General features: G+C 48.8%; 1 protein-coding gene across 1 annotated transcript in view; it reads right to left on the reverse strand.

Annotated features, from left to right (window-relative positions):
- The window catches only part of gpaa1 (glycosylphosphatidylinositol anchor attachment 1), a 93228-nt gene that overhangs the window by 33776 nt on the left and 42620 nt on the right, over nucleotides 1–16832 (reverse strand). The window contains exons 10-11 of the mRNA XM_072507948.1: nucleotides 15168–15230; nucleotides 4628–4824 (exon numbers count right to left, since the gene is read on the reverse strand). Of these exons, the coding sequence (XP_072364049.1) occupies nucleotides 4628–4824; nucleotides 15168–15230 (260 nt within the window). The remainder of the gene's footprint in view (nucleotides 1–4627; nucleotides 4825–15167; nucleotides 15231–16832) is intronic.

Here is a 16832-nt window from a genome sequence, read left to right on the forward strand (position 1 = left end):
CTCGGTCCGCCTCTCACTTATTCCAGTGTTCAGCACTCTCTCTCTATCTGCCTCTCACTAATTCCAGTGCCCAGCTCTCTCTCGATCCGCCTCTCACTAATTCCAGTGTCCAGCTTTCTCTCTATCCGGCTCTGACTAATTTGTGTCCAGCTCTCTCTCTATCCGCCTCTCACTAATTCCACTGTCCAGCGCTCTCTCTCTATCCGCCTCTCACTAATTCCAGTGCCCAGCTCTCTCTTGATCCGCCTCTCACTAATTCCAGTGTCCAGCTTTCTCTCTATCCGCTTCTGACTAATTCCAGTGTCCAGCTCTCTCTCTATCCGCCTCTCACTAATTCCAGTGTCCAGCTCTCTCTCTATCCGCCTCTCACTAATTCCAGTGTCCAGCTCTCTCTCTATCCGCCTCTCACTAATTCCAGTGTCCAGCTCACTCTCTCTATCCGCTTCTGACTAATTCCAGTGTCAAGCTCTCTCTCTCTATCCGTGTCTCACTAATTCCAGTGTCCAGCTCCCTCTCTCTATCCGTCTCTCTAATTCCAGTGTCCAGCGCTCTCTATCTGTGTCTCACTAATTCCAGTGTCCAGCTCTCGCTCTCTCTATCTGCCTCTCACTAATTCCAGTGTCCTGCTCTCTCTCTATCCGCCTCTCACTAATTCCAGTGTCCAGCTCTCACTCTGTATCCGTCTCTCTAATTCCAGTGTCCAGCTCTCTCTCTCTATCTGCCTCTCACTAATTCCAGTGTCCAGCTCTCTCTCTCTATCTGCCTCTCACTAATTCCAGTATCCAGCTCTCACTCTGTATCCGTCTCTCACTAATTCCAGTGTCCAGCGCTCTCTCTCTATCCGCCTCTCACTAATTCCAGTGTCCAGCTCTCACTCTGTATCCGTCTCTCACTATTTCCAGTGTCCAGCGCTCTCTCTCTATCCGCCTCACACTAATTCCAGTGTCCAGCTCTCTCTCTCTATCCGCCTCGGATTAATTCCAGTGTCCAGCTCTCTCTATCTGTGTCTCACTAATTCCAGTGTCCAGCTCTCGCTCTCTCTATCTGCCTCTCACTAATTCCAGTGTCCTGCTCTCTCTCTATCCGCCTCTCACTAATTCCAGTGTCCAGCTCTCACTCTGTATCCGTCTCTCTAATTCCAGTGTCCAGCTCTCTCTCTCTATCTGCCTCGCACTAATTCCAGTGTCCAGCTCTCTCTCTCTATCTGCCTCGCACTAATTCCAGTGTCCAGCTCTCTCTATCTGCCTCGCACTAATTCCACTGTCCAGCTCTCTCTCTCTATCCGCCTCTCACTAATTCCAGTGTCCAGCTCTCTCTATCCGCCTCTGACTAATTCCAGTGTCCAGCTCTCTCTCTCTATCCGCCTGTGATTAATTCCAGTGTCCTGCTCTTTCTCTATCCGCCTCTCACTAATTCCAGTGTCCAGCTCTCTCTCTCTATCTGTGTCTCACTAATTCCAGTGTCCAGCTCTCTCTCTGTATCCGTCTCTCTAATTCCAGTGCCCAGCTCTCGCTCTATATCTGCCTCACTAATTCCAGTGTCCAGCTCTCTCTCTATCCGCCTCTCACTAATTCCAGTGTCCAGCGCTCTGTCTCTATCCGCCTCTCACTAATTCCAGTGCCCAGCTCTCTCTCGGTCCGCCTCTCACTTATTCCAGTGTCCAGCTTTCTCTCTATCCGCCTCTGACTAATTCCAGGGTCCAGCTCTCTCTCTATCCGCCTCTCACTAATTCCAGTGTCCAGCTCTCTCTCTATCCGCATCTGACTAATTTGTGTCCAGCTCTCTCTCTATCCGCCTCTCACTAATTCCAGTCCAGCTCTCTCTCTCTATCTGTCTCTCTCTAATTCCAGTGCCCAGCTCTCTCTCTCTATCCGCCTCGGATTAATTCCAGTGTCCAGCTCTCTCCATCTGCCTGGCACTAATTCCACTGTCCAGCTCTCTCTCTCTATCTGCCTCGCACTAATTCCAGTGTCCAGCTCTCTCTCTCTATCTGCCTCGCACTAATTCCAGTGTCCAGCTCTCTCCATCTGCCTCGCACTAATTCCACTGTCCAGCTCTCTCTCTCTATCTGCTTCGCACTAATTCCAGTGTCCAGCTCTCTCTCTCTATCTGCCTCGCACTAATTCCAGTGTCCAGCTCTCTCCATCTGCCTCGCACTAATTCCACTGTCCAGCTCTCTCTCTATCCGCCTCTCACTAATTCCAGTGTCCAGCTCTCTCTATCCGCCTCTGACTAATTCCAGTGTCCAGCTCTCTCTCTCTATCCGCCTGTGACTAATTCCAGTGTCCAGCTCTCTCTCTCTATCTATGTCTCACTAATTCCAGTGACCAGCTCTCTCTCTATATCCGTCTCTCAAATTCCAGTGTCCAGCTCTCTCTCTCTATCTGCCTCTCTCAAATTCCAGTGTCCAGCTCTCTCTCTCTATCTGCCTCTCACTAATTCCAGTGTCCAGCGCTCTCTCTCTATCTGCCTCTCACTAATTCCAGTGCCCAGCTCGCTCTCTCTCTCTCCGCCTCTCACTAATTCCAGTGTCCAGCACTCTCTCTCTATCTGCCTCTCACTAATTCCAGTGCCCAGCTCGCTCTATCCGTCTCTCACTAATTCCAGTGTCCAGCTCTCTCTCTATCTGTGTCTCACTAATTCCAGTGTCCAGCTCTCTCTGTATCCGTCTCTCTAATTCCAGTGTCCAGCTCTCTCTCTATCTGCCTCTCACTAATTCCAGTGTCCTGCTCTCTCTCTATCCGCCTCTCACTAATTCCAGTGTGCAGCTCTCACTCTGTATCCGTCTCTCTAATTCTAGTGTCCAGCTCTCTCTCTCTATCTGCCTCTCACTAATTCCAGTGTCCAGCTCTCTCTCTCTCTATCTGCCTCTCACTAATTCCAGTGTCCAACTCTCTCGCTCTATCTGCCTCTGGCTAATTCCAGTGTCCAGCTCTCTCTCTCTATCCGCCTCTCACTAATTCCAGTGTCCTGCTCTCTCTCTAACCGCCTCTCACTAATTCCAGTGTCCAGCTCTCACTCTGTATCCGTCTCTCACTAATTCCAGTGTCCAGCGCTCTCTCTCTATCCGCCTCTCACTAATTCCAGTGTCCAGCTCTCCTGCTCTCTCTCTATCCGCCTCTCACTAATTCCTGTATCCAGCTGTCACTCTGTATCCGTCTCTCACTAATTCCAGTGTCCAGCGCTCTCTCTCTATCCGCCTAACACTAATTCCAGTGTCCAGCTCTCTCTCTCTATCTGCCTCTCACTAATCCCAGTGTCCAGCTCTCTCCCTCTATCCGCCTCTCACTAATTCCAGTGTCCAGCTCTCTCTCTCTGTCTCACACTAATAAGGGGATGTTTAGCACAGGGCTAAATCGCTGGCTGTGAAAGCAGACCAAAGCAAGCCAGAAGCACGGTTCGATTCCCGTACCAGCCTCCCCGAACAGGCACGGTAATGTGGCGACTAGGGGCTTTTCACAGTAACTTCATTTGAAGCCTACTTGTGACAATAAGCGATTTTCATTTCATTTTCATAATTCCAGTGTCCAGCTCTCTCTATCCGCCTCTCACTAATTCCAGTGTCCAGCTCTCTCTCTCTCTCTAACCGCCTCTCACTAATTCCAGTGTCCAGTTCTCTCTCTTTCTGCCTCTCACTAATCCCAGTGTCCAGCGCTCTCTCTCTCTGTATCCGCCTCTGACTAATTCCAGTGTCCAGCGCTCTCTCTCTCTGTATCCGCCTCTGACTAATCCCTGTGTCCAGCTCTCTCCCTCTTTCTGCCTCTCACTAATCCCAGTGTCCAGCGCTCTCTCTGTATCCGCCTCTCACTAATTCCAGTGCCCAGCTCTCTCTCTCTTTCTGCCTCTGACTAATTCCAGTGTCCAGCGCTCTCTCTCTACCCGCCTCTCACTAATTCCAGTGTCCAGCGCTCTCTCTCTATCCGTCTCTCACTAATTCCAGTGTCCAGCTCTCTCTCTCTATCCGCATCTCACTAATTTCAGTGTCCAGCTCTCTCTCTCTATCCGCCTCTGACTAATTCGTGTCCAGCGCCCTCTCTCTGTATCCGCCTCTGACTAATTCCAGTGTCCAGCTCTCTCTCAATCCGCCTCTCACTAATTCCAGTGTCCAGCTCTCTCTCTCTCTCTTTCTGCCTCTCTCTAATTCCAGTGTCCAGCTCTCTCTTTCTGCCTCTCATTAATTCCAGTGTCCAGCTCTCTCTCACTATCCGCCTCTGACTAATTCCAGTGTCCAGCTCTCTCTATCCGCCTCTAATTCCAGTGCCCAGCTCTCTCTCTATCCGCCTCTCACTAATTCCAGTGCCCAGCTCTCTCTCTCAATCCGCCTCTGACTAATTCCAGTGCCCAGCTCTCTCTCTCTTTCTGCCTCTCACTAATTCCAGTGTCCAGCTCTCTCTCTGTATCCGCCTCTGACTCATTCCATTGTCCAGCTCTCTCACTCTATCCGCCTCTCACTAATCCCAGTGTCCAGCTCTCTCTCTCTATCTATCCGCCTCTCACTAATTCCAGTGTCCAGCTCTCTGTCTCTGTTCCTCACTGCGATAATACATCGAATTGTCACACTCATTCACAGGCTTATTCTCTGCTCACACTCGGCTGTCTGTCAATCCTCATTTGCTCTCCACCATACCTCTGTGTATTGTGAGGTAGCGCTAATCCAGCAACGTAGATAGCAATGGAGGTAAGGACGACAGCTTCAGTCTCAGAGACTGGGAAATGGTCCGTGGCGGTCCCCTGGCACAGGAGTGGCACATAGTAGAGGGCAAGCCCCATGATGTGGCAGATGAAAATCGGAGTCACGATTGACAGGAAACCCGGCCTCACGCTCTGCAGAAAATCAACAGTACAGAGATCTCACTGTTAACAGGGAGGCAAAGGGGAGTGAACGCTCTGTACCAGACTGAGCCCTGTATAATGGGAGTGAACGCTCTATACCAGACTGAGCCCTGTATAATGGGAGTGAATGCTCTATACCAGACTGAGCCCTGTATAATGGGAGTGAACGCTCTATACCAGACTGAGCCCTGTATAATGGGAGTGAAAGCTCTATACCAGAGAGAGTCCTGTAGAATGGGAGTGAACGCTCTATATCAGAGTGAGCCCTGTATAATGGGAGTGAATGCTCTATACCAGACTGAGCCCTGTATAATGGGAGTGAATGCTCTATACCAGAGTGAGCCCTGTATAATGGGAGTGAACGCTCTATACCAGACTGAGCACTGTATAATGGGAGTGAACACTCTATACCAGAGTGAGCACTGTATAATGGGAGTGAAAGCTCTATACCAGAGTGAGCCCTGTATAATGGGAGTGAACGCTCTATACCAGACTGAGCCCTGTAGAATGGGAGTGAACGCTCTATACCAGACGGAGCCCTGTAGAATGGGAGTGAACGCTCTATATCAGAGTGAGCCCTGTATAATGGGAGTGAAAGCTCTATACCAGAGTGAGCCCTGTATAATGGGAGTGAACGCTCTATACCAGAGAGAGTCCTGTAGAATGGGAGTGAACGCTCTATATCAGAGTGAGCCCTGTATAATGGGAGTGAACGCTCTATATCAGAGTGAGCCCTGTATAATGGGAGTGAAAGCTCTATACCAGAGTGAGCCCTGTATAATGGGAGTGAACGCTCTATAACAGAGAGAGTCCTGTATAATGGGAGTGAACACTCTATACCAGAGTGAGCCCTGTATAATGGGAGTGAACACTCTATACCAGAGTGAGCCCTGTATAATAAGAGTGAACACTCTATACCAGAGTGAGCCCTGTATAATGGGAGTGAACACTCTATACCAGAGTGAGCCCTGCATAATAAGAGTGAACACTGTATACCAGGGTGAGTCCTGTATAATCGGAGTGAACGCTCTATACCAGAGTGAGCCCTGTATAATGGGAGTGAACGCTCTATACCAGAGTGTGCCCTGTATAATGGCATTGAACGCTCTATACCAGAGTGAGCCCTGTATAATGGGAGTGAATGCTCTATACCAGACTGAGCCCTGTATAATGGGAGTGAACGCTCTATATCAGAGTGAGCCCTGTATAATGGGAGTGAATGCTCTATACCAGACTGAGCCCTGTATAATGGGAGTGAATGCTCTATACCAGAGTGAGCCCTGTATAATGGGAGTGAACGCTCTATACCAGACTGAGCACTGTATAATGGGAGTGAACACTCTATACCAGAGTGAGCACTGTATAATGGGAGTGAAAGCTCTATACCAGAGTGAGCCCTGTATAATGGGAGTGAACGCTCTATACCAGACTGAGCCCTGTAGAATGGGAGTGAACGCTCTATACCAGACGGAGCCCTGTAGAATGGGAGTGAACGCTCTATATCAGAGTGAGCCCTGTATAATGGGAGTGAAAGCTCTATACCAGAGTGAGCCCTGTATAATGGGAGTGAACGCTCTATACCAGAGAGAGTCCTGTAGAATGGGAGTGAACGCTCTATATCAGAGTGAGCCCTGTATAATGGGAGTGAACGCTCTATATCAGAGTGAGCCCTGTATAATGGGAGTGAAAGCTCTATACCAGAGTGAGCCCTGTATAATGGGAGTGAACGCTCTATAACAGAGAGAGTCCTGTATAATGGGAGTGAACACTCTATACCAGAGTGAGCCCTGTATAATGGGAGTGAACACTCTATACCAGAGTGAGCCCTGTATAATAAGAGTGAACACTCTATACCAGAGTGAGCCCTGTATAATGGGAGTGAACACTCTATACCAGAGTGAGCCCTGCATAATAAGAGTGAACACTGTATACCAGGGTGAGTCCTGTATAATCGGAGTGAACGCTCTATACCAGAGTGAGCCCTGTATAATGGGAGTGAACGCTCTATACCAAAGTGAGCCCTGGATAATAGGAGTGAACACTGTATACCAGAATGAGCCCTGTATAATGGGAGTGAACACTCTATACCAGAGTGAGCCCTGCATAATAAGAGTGAACACTGTATACCAGGGTGAGTCCTGTATAATGGGAGTGAACGCTCTATACCAGAGTGAGCCCTGTATAATGGGAGTGAACACTCTATACCAGAGTGAGCACTGTATAATGGGAGTGAAAGCTCTATACCAGAGTGAGCCCTGTATAATGGGAGTGAACGCTCGATACCAGACTGAGCCCTGTAGAATGGGAGTGAACGCTCTATATCAGAGTGAGCCCTGTATAATGGGAGTGAACGCTCTATATCAGAGTGAGCCCTGTATAATGGGAGTGAAAGCTCTATACCAGAGTGAGCCCTGTATAATGGGAGTGAACGCTCTATACCAGAGAGAGTCCTGTAGAATGGGAGTGAACGCTCTATATCAGAGTGAGCCCTGTATAATGGGAGTGAACGCTCTATATCAGAGTGAGCCCTGTATAATGGGAGTGAAACCTCTATACCAGAGGGAGCCCTGTATAATGGGAGTGAACGCTCTATACCAGAGTGAGTCTGTATAATGGGAGTGAACGCTCTATATCAGACTGAGCCCTGTATAATGGGAGTGAACGCTCTATATCAGAGTGAGCCCTGTACAATGGGAGTGAACACTCTATATCAGAGTGAGCCCTGTATAATGGGAGTGTACGCTCTATAATCTTGACAAATACATGAATAGGATGGGAAAAGAGGGATACGGACCTAGAAAGTGTAGAAGATTGTAGTTTAGTCGGGCAGCATGGTTGGCACGGGCTTGGAGATCCGAAGGGCCTGTTCCTGTGCTGTACTTTTCTTTGTTCTTGGGAGTAAACACTGTATACCAGAGTGAGCCCTGTATAATGGGAGTGAACGCTCTATACCAGAGTGAGCCCTGTATAATAAGAGTGAACGCTCTATACAAGGGTGAGCCCTGTATAATGGGAGTGAACGCTCTATACCAGGGTGAGCCCTGTATAATGGGAGTGAACGCTCTATACCAGAGTGAACCCTGTATAATAGGAGGGAATGCTCTATACCAGAGTGAGCCCTGTCTAATGGGAGTGAAAACTCTATACCAGAGTGAGCCCTGTATAATAAGAGTGAATGCTCTATACCAGGGTGAGCCCTGTATAATAAGAGTGAACATTCTATACCAGAGTGAGCCCTGCATAATAAGTGAACACTGTATACCAGGGTGAGTCCTGTATAATGGGAGTGAACGCTCTATACCAGAGTGAGCCCTGTATAATGGGAGTGAACGCTCTATACCAGAGTGAGCCCTGGATAATAGGAGTGAACACTCTATACCAGAGTGTGCCCTGTATAATAAGAGTGAACACTCTATACCAGAGTGAGCCCTGTATAATGGGAGAGAACACTCCATACCTGAGTGAGCCCTGGATAATAGGAGTGAACACTGTATACCAGAGTGAGCCCTGTATAATGGGAGTGAACGCTCTATACCAGAGTGAGCCCTGGATAACAGGAGTGAACACTCTATACCAGAGTGAGCCCTGTATAATGGGAGAGAACGCTCCATACCTGAGTGAGCCCTGGATAATAGGAGTGAACACTGTATACCAGACTGAGCCCTGTATAATGGGAGTGAACGCTCTATACCAGAGTCAGCCCTGGATAATAGGAGTGAACACTCTATACCAGAGTGAGCCCTGTATAATGGGAGTGAACACTGTATACCAGAGTGAGCCCTGGATAATAGGAGTGAACACTGTATACCAGAGTGAGCCCTGTATAATGGGAGTGAACACTGTATACCAGAGTGAGCTCTGTATAATAAGAGTGAACACTCTATACCAGAGTGAGCCCTGTATAATAAGAGTGAACACTCTATACCAGAGTGAGCCCTGTATAATGGGAGTGAACACTCTATACCAGAGTGAGCCCTGTATAATGGGAGTGAACACTCTATACCAGAGTGAGCCCTGCATAATAAGAGTGAACACTGTATACCAGGGTGAGTCCTGTATAATGGGAGTGAATGCTCTATACCAGAGTGTGCCCTGTATAATGGCATTGAACGCTCTATACCAGAGTGAGCCCTGTATAATGGGAGTGAACGCTCTATACCAAAGTGAGCCCTGGATAATAGGAGTGAACACTGTATACCAGAATGAGCCCTGTATAATGGGAGTGAACGCTCTGTACCAGAGTGAGCCCTGGATAATAGGAGTGAACACTCTATACCAGAGTGAGCCCTGGATAATAGGAGTGAACACTCTATATCAGTGAGCCCTGTATAATAAGAGTGAACACTCTATACCAGAGTGAGCCCTGTATAATGGGAGTGAACACTCTATACCAGAGTGAGCCCTGCATAATAAGAGTGAACACTGTATACCAGGGTGAGTCCTGTATAATGGGAGTGAATGCTCTATACCAGAGTGAGCCCTGTATAATGGGAGTGAACACTCTATACCAGAGTGAGCCCTGTATAATAAGAGTGAACACTCCATACCAGAGTGAGCCCTGTATAATAAGAGTGAACACTCTATACCAGAGTGAGCCCTGGATAATAGGAGTGAACACTGTATACCAGAGTGAGCCCTGTATAATAAGAGTGAACGCTCTATACCAGAGTGAGCCCTGTATAATGGGAGTGAATGCTCTATACCAGGGTGAGCCCTGTATAATGGGAGTGAACACTGTATACCAGAGTGAGCCCTGTATAATAAGAGTGAACACTGTATACCAGGGTGAGTCCTGTATAATGGGAGTGAACGCTCTATACCAGAGTGAGCCCTGTATAATGGGAGTGAACGCTCTATACCAAAGTGAGCCCTGGATAATAGGAGTGAACACTGTATACCAGAGTGAGCCCTGTATAATAAGAGTGAACGCTCTATACCAGAGTGAGCCCTGTATAATGGGAGTGAATGCTCTATACCAGGGTGAGCCCTGTATAATGGGAGTGAACACTGTATACCAGAGTGAGCCCTGTATAATAAGAGTGAACACACTATACAAGAGTGAGCCCTGTATAATGGGAGTGAACACTCTATACCAGAGTGAGCCCTGTATAATAAGAGTGAACACTGTATACCAGGGTGAGTCCTGTATAATGGGAGTGAACGCTCTATACCAGAGTGAGCCCTGTATAATGGGAGTGAACGCTCTATACCAAAGTGAGCCCTGGATAATAGGAGTGAACACTGTATACCAGAGTGAGCCCTGTATAATGGGAGTGAACGCTCTGTACCAGAGTGAGCCCTGGATAATAGGAGTGAACACTCTATACCAGAGTGAGCCCTGTATAATAAGAGTGAACACTCCATACCAGAGTGAGCCCTGTATAATAAGAGTGAACACTCTATACCAGAGTGAGCCCTGGATAATAGGAGTGAACACTCTATACCAGAGTGAGCCCTGTATAATAAGAGTGAACACTCTATACCAGAGTGAGCCCTGTATAATGGGAGTGAACGCTCTATACCAGAGTGAGCCCTGTATAATGGGAGTGAACATTGTATACCAGAGTGAGCCCTGGATAATAGGAGTGAACACTGTATACCAGAGTGAGCCCTGGATAATGGGAGTGAACACTGTATACCAGAGTGAGCCCAGTATAATGGGAGTGAAAGCTCTATACCAGAGAGAGCCCTGTATAATGGGAGTGAACACTCTATACCAGAGTGAGCTCTGTATAATGGGAGTGAACGCTCTATACCAGAGTGAGCCCTGTATAATAAGAATGAACGCTCTACACCAGAGTGAGCCCTGGATAATAGGAGGGAACACTGTATACCAGAGTGAGCCCTGGATAATAGGAGTGAACACTCTATACCAGAGTGAGCCCTGTATAATGGGAGTGAACACTCTATACCAGAGTGAGCTCTGTATAATGGGAGTGAACGCTCTATACCAGAGTGAGCCCTGTATAATGAGAGTGAACGCTCTGTACCAGAGTGAGCTCTGTATAATGGGAGTGAACGCTCTATACCAGAGTGAGCTCTATATAATGGGAGTGAACGCTCTATACCAGAGTGAGCCCTGTATAATGGGAGTGAACGCTCTGTACCAGAGTGAGCCCTGTATAATGGGAGTGAACGCTCTATACCAGAGTGAGCCCTGTATAATGGGAGTGAACGCTCTGTACCAGAGTGAGCCCTGTATAATGGGAGTGAACGCTCTGTACCAGAGTGAGCCCTGTATAATGAGAGTGAACGCTCTATACCAGGGTGAGCCCTGTATAATGGGAGTGAACGCTCTGTACCAGAGTGAGCCCTGTATAATGGGAGTGAACGCTCTGTACCAGGGTGAGCCCTGTATAATTGGAGTGACCGCTCTATACCAGGGTGAGCCCTGTATAATGGGAGTGAACGCTCTATACCAGGATGAGCCCTGTATAATGGGAGTAAACACTCTATACCAGAGTGAGCCCTGTATAATGGGAGTGAATGCTCTGTACCAGAGTGAGCCTGTATAATGGGAGTGGACCCTGCAGACTGAGAGTGAATATATTGACCGCAACGCTTACAGACAAGGAATAAACCCAATAGATGAGAGAAAACACTGTAGACAAGAGAGAACGCGAGATACTGAGAATGAACCCCTGAACCTGGGTGGCACGGTAGCACAGTGGTTAGCACTGTTGCTTCACAGCGCCAGGGTTCTGGGTTCGATTCCCGGCTTGGGTCACTGTCTGTGCGGAGTCTACACGTTCTCCCCGTGTCTGCGTGGGTTTCCTCCGGGTGCTCCTGCAGTCCAAAGACGTGCTTGTTCGGTGATTTGGACATTCTGAATTCTCGCTCTGTGTACCCGAACAGGCGCCGGAATGTGGCGACTAGGGGATTTTCACAGTAACTTCATTACAGTGTTCATGTCAGCCTACTTGTGACAATAAAGATTATTATTATTGACCCACAGTTTGTCTCGTCATAAATCAGTGAATGGATGGGTCTCTGCTCTTGTCCCCCCCACATGACTGGCCTGCCAGCGAGGGTCAGTGTCTGGCCTCAGGCGTTACGCCTGGAAGCCTGGGTGGGAGAGGCAAAGTCCATTAGTAACCATGGGAACGGGAATGCAGCAAATTTGGAACAGCATTTGGAAAGCAGTGGTGTAGTCAGACAAAATCAGCAAGGATTTACAAAAGGGAAATCATGCTTGACAAATCTACTGGAATTTTTTGAAGATGTAACTAGTAAAGTTGACAAGGCAGTAACAGTGGATGTGATTTATATCGACGTTTAGAAGGCTTTCAACAACCTCTCACATAGAAAGAGCTGGTTACCACATAGGAAGCAAAAGGTTGGAGTAAATGGGTCTTTTTCTGATTGGCAGGCAGTGACTAGTGGGGTATCGCAGGGATCTGTGCTAAGACCCCAACTGCTCACAATATATATTAATGAAGTGGATGAGGGAACTAAAAATATCATCTCCAAATCTGCAGATCATAGAATTAACAGTGCAGAAGGAGTCTGCACCAGCCCTTAGAAAGAGCACCAACTTAAGCCCACGCCTCCACCCTATCCCCATAACCCACCCTAACCTTTTGGACACTAAGGGCAATTTACCGTGGCCAATCCACCTAACCTGCCCGTCTTTGGACTGTGGGAGGAAACCGGAGCACCCGGAGGAAACCCACGCAGACACGGGGAGAACGTGCAAACTCCACACAGTCACCCGAAGCCAGAATTGAAGCCGGGAGCCTGGAGCAGTGTTAACCACTGTTCCACCGTGCCGCAAAGATTGGGGGGGGGGGGGGGGGGGGGGGAGCTGTAAGGAGGGTGCAGAGATGCTTCAGTGGGATTTGGACAGGCTGAGTGAGTGGGCACATGCATGGCGGATGAAGTATAATGTGGATAAATGTGAGGTTATCCACTTCGGTAGCAAAAATAGGAAGGCAGATTATTATTTGAATGGGTGTAAATTGAGAGATGGATACTCAACGAGACCTTGTGCATCAGTCGCTGAAAGTAAGCGCACAGGTACAGCGGCAGTAAAGAAGGCAAATGGTGTGTTGGCCTTCATAGCGAGAGGATTGGAGTAGAGGAATAGAGATTTTTAAAAATAAATTCATTTTTTCCAATTAAGGGCAATTTAGCGTGGCCAATCCACCTAGCCTGCACATCATCATAGATTATCATAGAATTTACAGTGCAGAAGGAGGCCATTCGGCCCATCGAGTCTGCACTGGCTCTTGGAAAGAGCACCCTACCCAAGGTCAACACCTCCACCCTATCCCCATAACCCAGTAACCCCACCCAACACGAAGGGAAACTTTGGACACTAAGGGCAATTTATCATGGCCAATCCACCTAACCTGCACATCTTTGGACTGTGGGAGGAAACCGGAGCACCCGGAGGAAACCCACGCTCCTCACAGCTCCAGGGTCCCAAGGGGCTGTTTAGCACAGGGCTAAATCGCTGGTTTTGAATGCAGACCAAGGCAGGCCAGCAGCACGGTTCAATTCCCGTAACAGCCTCCCCGAACAGGCGCCGGAATGTGGCGACTAGGGGCTTTTCACAGTAACTTTATTGAAGCCTACTTGTGACAATAAGCGATTTTCATTTCATTTTTCATTTCCAGGTTCAATTCCCGGCTTGGGTCACCGTCTGTGTGGAGTCCGCACGCCTGCCCCGTGTCTGCGTGGGTTTCCTCCGGGTGCTCCGGCCTCCCCGCACAAGTCCCGAAAGACGTGCTTGTTAGGTGAATTGGACATTCTGAATTCTCCCTCCGTGTACCCGAACAGGCGCCGGAATGTGGCAACTAGGGGATTTTCACAGTAACTTCATTGCAGTGTTAATGTAAGCCTACTTGTGACACTAATAAAGATTATTATTATATCTTCCTGCAACCTAAGACCTTCTTCCTCACTATGAACCACCCTGTCAACCTTCCTGTCATCCACAAACTTACTTATCATCCCCCCCACCCTGCAAATTCTCATCTATATTACAAACAATAAGGGGCCCAGAACTGAGCCCTGTGGTATGCCACTGGACACTGACCTCCACGCACACAGCCTTCTACCACCACCCTCTGTTTCTTACCACTTAGCCAGTTTGAATCCAACTTGCCACATTGCCCTGGATCCCATGTGCTTTTACCTTCTTTATCAATCTCCCATGTGTCAAAGGCTTTGCCGAAATCCATGTAAACTACATCAACTGCACTACCCTCAACTTCACACCCAGTCACCTCGAAAAATTCATTCAAATTTGGTAGGCATGACCTCCCTTTAACAAAGATATGCTGACTATCCCTGATCAAACCTTGCCTCTCCAAGTGGAGATTCATTTTCTCCAACAGTTTCCCTGTGAGACTCGCTGGTCTGTAATTCCTTGGCTTATCTAAACCACTCTTCTTAAATAGTGAAACCACATTAACCGTCCTCCAATCCTCTGGCACCTCCCTTGTGGCCAGAGAGAAATTATAAATTTGCGTTTGAGCTCTGTAATTTCCACCCTTGTCACCCACAAGTGGCCTGGAATATAACTCATCCGGGCCATCTTTGGGTTGTGGGGGCGAAACCCACGCAAACACGGGGAGAATGTGCAAACTCCACACACACAGTGACCCAGAGCCGGGATTGTACCTGGGATCTCGGTGTCGTGAGACAGCAGTGCTAACCACTGCGCCAACATGCTGTCCAGGAATAGAGATGTTTTACTGCAATTGTGAGACCACACCTGGACGATTGTGTGCAGTATTATTGTACAGAACTAGGGGTCATAGTTTGAGGATAAGGGTAAAGCTTTTAGGACTGAGGTGAGGAGAAATGTCTTCACCCAGAGAGTGGTGAATCTGTGGAATTCACTACCACAGAAAGTAGCTGAGGTCGAAACATTGTGTATTTTCAATAAGGAATTAGATATAGTTCTTGGGGCTAAAGGGATCAAGGGATATGAGGAGGAAGGTGGGATCAGGGTATCGAACTTGATGATCAGCCATGATCAGAATGAATGGTGTAGCAGGCTCGAAGGGCCGAATGGACTCTTCCTGCTTCTATTTTCTATGATCAAAGCAAATTACTACGGATGCTGGAATCTGAAACAAAAACAGAAAATACCGGACAATCTCAGCATGTGGAGAGAGAGAAGTGAGCTAATGTTTTGAGTCTGGATGATTCTTTGTCAAAGATCCATTTTCTATGTATGTGTCTATGTAGGTCATCGCCCTCAAGAGAGGCCAGTGGAAAGTGAAAGGGTATCTGAACTCCGAAGACAGTCCAAACTGCACCACCCACGCCCCCAACACACACTTCCCCCGTCCCACCTCACCATCCACACCCAACCTCCATACCTCCACAACACAATCCTGGGGACACACCGGAGCTTTCGACAGTTTAAGCCAAAGGTCCAGGGCGTGGAAACACATTAAGGAAAATAGGGATCAACAAAAGCAAAAACTGCAGAATTTCTCAGGCAGATATTTCCTTTGCCGTTTCTCCTAAAGGAATTACATTTCTATAGCAACATTCCCATCCTCAGGCCACTTTGAATTGCTTTGAATACACCCAATAAATAACCTGGGAGGTGTAGTCACAGCTGTAATCAAAAACTGCAATGTGATAATATCCAGGATAATCTGGTTCAGTGATGTTTGTTGAGGGATATTGGTGATACAGTGGTTGGCACTGCTGCCTCACAGCGCCAGGCACCCGGGTTCGATTCCAGCCTTGGGTGACTGTCGGTGTGGAGTCTGCACATTCTCCCTGTGTCAGCGTGGGTTTCCTCCGGGTGCTCCGGTTTCCTCCCACAGTTAGGTGGATTGGCCATGATAAATTGCCCCTAGATGTGCAGGGGTAGGGCGGGGGAGTGGGTCTAGGTAGGATGCTATTTCGAAGGGTCGGTGCAGACTCGGTGGGCTGAATGGCCTGTCTGCACTGTAGTGCTTCTATGGATCTATTGCGTGACCTCCCAGCTTCATCAAAATAATGCAGAACCATCATTTTCAGACAACTGAGGGCACAGAAGTGGACAGTTTTAGATTTCATCTGACAAACGGCTCCACTGACAGTGCAGCACTCCCTCAGTACTGACCCTCTGACAGTGCAGCACTCCCTCAGTACTGACCCTCTGACAGTGCAGCACCCCCTCAGTACTGACCCTCTGACAGTGCGGCACTCCCTCAGTACTGACCCTCTGACAATGCAGCACTCCTTCAGTACTGATCCTCTGACAGTGCGGCACTCCCTCAGTCCTGACCCTCTGACAGTGCGGCACTCCCTCAGTACTGACCCTCAGACAGTGCACTCCCTCAGTACTGACCCTCTGACAGTGCGGCACTCCCTCAGTACTGACCCTCTGACAGTGCGGCACTCCCTCAGTACTGACCCTCAGACAGTGCACTCCCTCAGTACTGACCCTCTGACAGTGCGGCACTCCCTCAGTACTGACCCTCTGACAGTGCGGCACTCCCTCAGTACTGACCCTCTGACAGTGCGGCACTCCCTCAGTACTGACCCTCTGACAGTGCGGCACTCCCTCAGTACTGACCCTCTGACAGTGCAGCACTCCCTCAGTACTGACCCTCTGACAGTGCGGCACTCCCTCAGTACTGACCCTCGGACAGTGCGGCACTCCCTCAGTACTGACCCTCTGACAGTGCGGCACTCCCTCAGTACTGACCCTCTGACATGCAGCACTCCCTCAGTACTGACCCTCTGACAGTGCAGCACTCCCTCAGTACTGACCCTCTGACAGTGCGGCACTCCCTCAGTACTGACCCTCTGACAGTGCGGCACTCCCTCAGTACTGACCCTCGGACAGTGCGGCACTCCCTCAGTACTGACCCTCTGACAGTGCGGCACTCCCTCAGTACTGACCCTCTGACAGTGCGGAGCGCCCTCAGTGCTGACCCCACCACCCTGATGGTGCAGCTACCTGGAGAAATCATTTTAATATATGTTGTAAATATATGCAGAGTAGTAAAATAGAGACAGGCAACGCTCTCCTCCCACCCTGT

Source organism: Scyliorhinus torazame, chromosome 6, assembly GCF_047496885.1.
Source record: "Scyliorhinus torazame isolate Kashiwa2021f chromosome 6, sScyTor2.1, whole genome shotgun sequence".
Classification (NCBI taxonomy): Eukaryota; Metazoa; Chordata; class Chondrichthyes; order Carcharhiniformes; family Scyliorhinidae; genus Scyliorhinus; species Scyliorhinus torazame.